The 6,497-nt window shown below is 49.5% G+C and overlaps 1 protein-coding gene across 1 annotated transcript; it reads right to left on the bottom strand.

Annotated features, from left to right (window-relative positions):
- Nucleotides 1–2,854: 2,854 nt before the first annotated feature.
- LOC123128604 (putative expansin-A30) lies at nt 2,855–3,878 on the bottom strand. The gene is made up of 2 exons (XM_044548681.1): nt 3,725–3,878; nt 2,855–3,630 (listed from the first exon to the last, which is right to left on the bottom strand). The coding sequence occupies exons 1-2, from the start codon at nt 3,876–3,878 to the stop codon at nt 3,005–3,007; spliced, it is 780 nt and encodes a 259-aa protein (XP_044404616.1). The 3' UTR covers nt 2,855–3,004.
- Nucleotides 3,879–6,497: the final 2,619 nt, after the last annotated feature.

The following is a 6,497-nucleotide window of genomic DNA, read 5'->3' as shown; positions in this document are numbered from 1 at the left end:
TCAGGGAAAACTTACCATGTCAGCGGGATTGTAGTAGGACAACCCATCTCAGAATTGTCGCTGGGCGAAGTCCTCCGTCGCCCCCTGATAGATGCTGGCTAGCGTTGCTCCTAAGGCTGCTTGGTCGTAGAAACTATCCTGAATTGTTTGCGAAGAGTCTTCGGTCCCGTTGAACCTGCACAACAGATGAGGGCGCTGCCGAAGTGGCTGGACTCTTCGGTTTATCACCGTGGCCATTACATCTATTATAGTAAGGCTAGTGCTCGTCAATTGGTTCACCCGAGCTCCCAGCTTCGTTACCTCGGCACTTTCCTCTTGGGCAGGGCCCTGCGACCTCCATTTATAACGCCTCTTCGAGGGTTCCATGGAGAACGAGGGAGTCCAGGCCGAACTGGGTCAAGGAGGGGAACATCGCCTATGTAAAACCACTTGGTTGGCCAGCCGTCGGTATCCTCCCGAGGTGTGCCTGATGGGTATTCGGTCCCCTCAATTCGGCAAACTTCGGCTACCCCGATCTCATCTAACTTCTTGTCAGGAGAGCAAGGCACTACGCAGAAATACTTTCTCCATGGCCCGAAGTGCGCCTCGCATCCGAGGTGCATCTCGCAAAGGGCTACGTACCCTGCGATATGTAAAATCGAGTTGGGGTAAAATGGTGAAGTTGCGGCCCATAGAACTCCAATCGGCCCCGAAGGAAGGGGTGAATGGGAAACCCTAGGCCACGTAGTAAGAAGGAGATGAAGCATACCCTTTTGCCCTCTTGAGGAGAAGGATGATTCTTTGCGTGCACTTTTCCATTCATGGATGTCAATCCGGAGCGGGTCTCTATTAGATCTGAATCTGGCAAATATCCTTGCTTGGCCAGGCGCTCCAGTTGGATGCGTGAGACGCCGCAACTGCCCCAGTCGCCTCTGACAGGGCCGTGAGGGCACCTCGAAGATCCCGCTTAGCTCGCCATGATAAGCTCTCAGGGTTGGACTTTGGAGAAGGGGAGCACTTGCGCGATTTTCTTGGAAACAAGAGTTGGGGTGTGTGGCAAATCCACACTCCCGGCTTGCAAATAAAAAGGGGAAAGGGCCGACGCTTTGACCTTGCGCCATAAAGCAGTCCAATTCCCCATAAAATGTGGTTACCAAGGTTAAAGATTAGACGCCATGTGCGACAGGGTCGGGCCCGCCCGACAGGGTCGCCAACCTAGCCGAAGACTTTTTAAAACTGAGCTAGAGGAATCATTCATAGGAACTTGCCTACCGAGCCAAAGACTCCGGAACCGAAGTCCAAGAACGTCATCCTCGACATCGAAGACCGGTTCAGGGGCTACTGACGGTGTTCTGGACTAGGGGGTACTAACCTAGTCTACCCATGCTCCTCGGATTGGGCTAACGGGCCTTCATTCTTCTCAAGATGGACTCCAGAAGTTGCACGACGGGGCGTGATCAGGACTGCATCTACCGAAGGCTTGACGTATACTCCAAGACTTCTCATGCTGCCTCCACGCTAAGATACCAACCTTGTAACCCTAGATACCCTACCTGGCGTGTATATAAGCCATAGGGTTTAGCCCATAGAGGGGACATCAACGCAATCTCATTCACCTAGTCCGAGAGTTAGAACACATCTTACGATCTTGAGGTAAATCAACTATGTACTCGATACATCCATATCAATATAAACAAGAGCATGACATAGGGTTTACCTCCAGCAAGAGGGCCTGAACCTGGGTAAATATTAGCTCCTTGTTCTTGTTACCATCTGTACAAGATCCACAACTCGGGACCACCTAACCCGAGGTATGGCTATTTTCACACCGACATCGGTGTTCTCGAGGCTTTCGGAAGGCCAATGCCCAGAGATCAACTATGATCAATGGCCACAATTAGAACAAGAGGGATACTACCTATATATCCTCAATGGTCTACATTCTATGAAGAAAATCTCCGAGCCCCAAGGAGAGAAGAGGGCTAGGTTTTCCAAAGAACAAGGGAGTGCTAGAAATGATGTGGAGCGTGCATTTGGTGTGCTCCAATCTTGTTGGGTTATTGTTCGGTGTCTTACTAGAACATGGAGCACTAGCACTACATGGGAGGTAATGACAGGTTGTGTGATCATGCATAACATGATCGTAGAGGATGAGCGTGATGACAACTTCTATGACCAAATATGGGATTATGAGGATGAGTTGGTTGAGCTCGAGGGAGAAGCGGCAACTTTTGCACAGTTCATCCAATTTCATCATGAAATACGTGATCAAGCAACTCACATTCAACTTCAAATGATTTGGTTGAACATATGTGGACTCACATAAAAAACCAATGTTATATCTGCTCTTTTTCTTTCAATTTATTTGCTATAATTTTAAATTTATGTGGTTGTAAAACTATGTGATTTCTATTTGTTTGGTTGTAAATTATCTGACTTATTTATTTAATAATGATGTTTCGTTCATTTGTTTATTTGATGTAAATGTGTAGAATGTCTAAAATAAGAAAATTTAGATAAAAAACAGCGGTGCGGATCAAATGGATTACCCGTTGGAGGCACCGGTCAGAAAAGAGCGGACAAGGGGTAGACACCGCCCCTCCTGACCACCTAAACAAATAGAAAGCGGACAAATCCAACGTCCGTTTGGTTCGGCCGATTGGAGTTGGCCTTAGGGCTGTACCAACTTTAGTCTTTAGTCTATCCACCAGCCACCTCTGATTGTATACAAAGACGTGCACGCGGAAAATTCTTAATTGAACTAAGCTTTTTAGGCACAATACAATCTGCAAATCTTTTGCTTTGATCGTGCTGCAGAGTTTCACTGTCAGTGCGTGCGTCAAACCCCCCGCTCTTCACATGGACGGGGGCAACGCGCGAGAGTGGTCCTAGAGAGAACTGAAAATAAGGAACGACGCAACGAAAACGGTAGAGGGCAACGATCATCCCAGCATAGCACCGCAGAGCGTTGTCAGTGTTACAGCTCCTGCTTCTTGTGCTGTGCCTCAGACCTTCGCTTGGACTCCTATTTGAAGTTGGCGCGAGCCTGGTACGTGAGCCCGATGCTCCAGCTCGCCGGCGCGGCGTCGGCGGCGACGATGGTCAGCCCGGTGGTGTAGGAGGTGAGCTTGAAGCTCAGCGCCTGGCCGCCGAGCTGCCGGAACGCCTGGTACGAGGCGCCCCAGTTGTGGCTCATGCGCAGCCACCCCATGCCGCCATTGCCCTTCACCCACATCTCCCCGACGTCGCCGGCGCCGCCGACGTTGGTGACGTACACCAACAGCCAGTGCGGGTTGCCCTGGAACGCGAACCGGATCCCGCCCTTGCGCATGCACGGCACCCTGCGGTACATGACGGGGACGATGCCCGCATGCCAGTCGGCCATCTTCTTGAAGGCCGGGATGGCGAGGTCGAAGTGGGTGCGCGGTGGGTTGCACCAGCCGCCGTTGTTGGTGTCCTGCGCCCAGTTGGGCGGGCACAGGTTGGTCGCGGTCACCGTGATCACCGGCGAGCCCCTGTAACAGGCCGTAGCTCCGACGCACCGGATCTGGTAGCACGTCCCGCACCCGTAGCCGTCCAGGAACAGCGTCGAGCTCAGCGCCGCCGTGTCCGCGCCGTACCCCGCCGTGATGTCGTACCCGCACGCCCCGCCTGCGAGAACACAAGCACGATACATCAGCATAACAAGGAATAAGCATGCATGGTCATTGACCAATGTAGTACGTGTGCGGTGCAGGCGACGTACCCATCGTCTCGGCTGTGGCCTCGTCGCCGTAGAACGTAGCGTGGGCGGGAGTCCACTGCATGGCCCTGAACCTGGCGTCCACGGTGGTGGCCACGCCGGCAAGGGAGACGAGGAGGACCAAGACGGCCGCGGACTTGGACGCAGCAGAAGCCATTGCCTTCGCTTCGCTTTGCCTTGTAGCAGTGCTCTCTTCTTGGGTGAGCTCTGCAGAAGATGGCATGGGGCGAGTGGATTTATAGTGTGCACTAATGTACGTCGGATTGGATCAATCAGTGTGGCAGTTAGATCAGCCGGTGATGATTGAGGAGGAACATATATCGTTCAATCTTCGGGCCAAGTCGTGCCTGCACGCAGTCGCGAAATCGTGGAAATTTGTACGGCGTGCCATACGTGCGGGCAAGGAACCGAGCTGTACTCTGTTATTCTGCCGTTTTGCTGGTAGACCGGATTTTGTATGTTTTTCTCCTTCGAAAAGGAATTTCGCATGTTGGAACTGTGTCTTTTAATTTCTGATCACGATATGTTATTTTTCTGGGAGAAATCGGATAGGTATACATTATTATTCTAGATTGGACAAAATTACATATACAATGAACAGGCCGGGTGTCTCCCCCGCAGTTCCCTTTCCGAAGAAGCAGCTGATCTTGGCCGTCGGATCAATGATTAAGTAGCCACGGGCATGGAAGGCCGGACCTCACTCAAATAAAATCATTTTTTCAAGCTTATTTGCTTGAGCTGTAAAGAAAAGAGCAAAGCAATTCCAACATAAATTGTCCATCGTAAAAAAAAAATTTCTCTATGCCTTTCTGTAGACCCCCCTAGTAGATAAGGTACTTGAAAGAAACTCAAAACTAGCACTACTGACACAGGCTGAAGAGAATGACCTCGAAAAATAATAAGGTCTTAAAAATGTATTGTTTAAGGTTGTTGATACATGTCCAAGAAGGCAAATGTCTCTCAATCTAATCGTGATTCATCATGAGAGGCATGTTTTGGAATAGCGGATGTTTAGTGACTTGGCTAAACATAACAACATCATCGATTATGCGAGGGGTACCATTACTATGTCCGGTAAATGTGACTTCCCGACACATGTTCTAGACCACTTTTCGTGTGGTTACAATTGTGTGTTGCGCGTTTTACCCTACTCTGTGAGGTTCAATGCAATCTTGCCTCGCATCCACTCAGCATACATGTTACTTTTGGCTACGTTGAAGGTTGAATATCATATTAAGTTTCACGGTTGGAACAAGTCTAACAACTTTTTGAGTTTGGTAGTCGTGTATGGCGCATCTTAAGAGGAGTTTTGTTTTGTTTTCCTTAAGAAAATTGTTATACATGTCATGATAACCAACATCCAATGTTCATTTGGGGGGGGGGGTATTTTGTTATCAACGTGAGAAGAGCAGTGACCGGTTGGACAAGCGATGACCTTTCATGTTCAGTTATGTCATTCATAGCTTGGACCTATGGAAGATCACCGTGTTTGGTCGCGAGTGTACTTGGCTGGACAGTCAACCGGTTCCCACTTATGAAAAACTTGACCGGGTTCTAGTAACCACCAACAAGGAATATAAGTTTCCTCTATATTCATTACGGGCATTGCAAAGAATAAATGCTTTATCGGGTCATGCTCAACTGCCAAGTGATTTTGATCAAACTTCCCAATCAAGTAAACATCCTAAGTTCAAACTCGAGTTGAGATGGCTTACTAGTGAGGGCTTTGCCGATCTGGTTAAGAAAGTTTGGGCTAGATAACAATGAGGTAATACACCCATTCAACGATGGAATTCTAGGATCCATGATTGCGATGATTCCTACATGGATGGGCTAAGCATATCGTCGATCAATAAAAGCGAAACATTGATGTTGCCTTCCATGATTGACAAGCTCAATAATATCACGGAGGTACGACCACTATCCTATCTAGATATTGAGAAAAAAGCCAATTAAACAAGCGGATATCCCGTCTCTTGCATGAGGAAGAAATTACATGGTATCAGCATACAGTTATAGTTTTTGGCTCACAGAAATGATAATGCGAAATACTTTAATACGCTCGCTAATGAGAGGTATAGGAAGAAACATATCTTTGTGCTCGACCAGGGTGAGGGTCGTATTTGTTTGGGCATGTAGTATTTCAAAAAAAATCATACGCACACGCAAGATCCGTCTAGGTGATGCATAGCAACAAGCGGGGAAGAGTATGTCTACGTACCCTTGTAGACCGAAAGCGGAAGCGTTATGAAACACGGTTGATGTAGTCGAATGTCTTCGCGATCCAACCGATCAAGTACCGAATGCACGGCACCTCCGTGATCTGCACACGTTCAGCTCGGTGACGTCCCTCGTACTCTTGATCCAGCTGAGGCCAAGGGAGAGTTTCATCAGCACGGCGGCGTGATGACAGTGATGATGAAGTTACCGACGCAGGGCTTCGTCTAAGCACTACAATGATATGATCAAGGTGGAAATCTGTGGAGGGGGGCACCGCACACGGCTAAGACAACTGTCAACTTGTGTGTCTATGGGGTCCCTCCCTCCCCCGTATATAAAGGAGGGGAGGAGGGGAGGGCCGGCCCTCTCGATGGCGCGCCCAAGGGGGAGTCCTACTCCCAGTAGGAGTAGGTTCCCCCCTTCCCTAGTTGGAGTAGGACAAGAAGGAAGAGGGAGAGAGAGGGGAGGAAAGGGGGGCCGACCCCCCACCCAATTCGGATTGGGCTTGGGGGGGGGCTCCACCTGGCCGCCTCCTCCTCTCTACCACTAAGGCCCA

This window comes from Triticum aestivum, chromosome 1A (genome assembly GCF_018294505.1).
Source record: "Triticum aestivum cultivar Chinese Spring chromosome 1A, IWGSC CS RefSeq v2.1, whole genome shotgun sequence".
In the NCBI taxonomy this organism is placed as follows: Eukaryota; Viridiplantae; Streptophyta; class Magnoliopsida; order Poales; family Poaceae; genus Triticum; species Triticum aestivum.
This window is presented reverse-complemented; position numbering and strand designations above follow the sequence as displayed.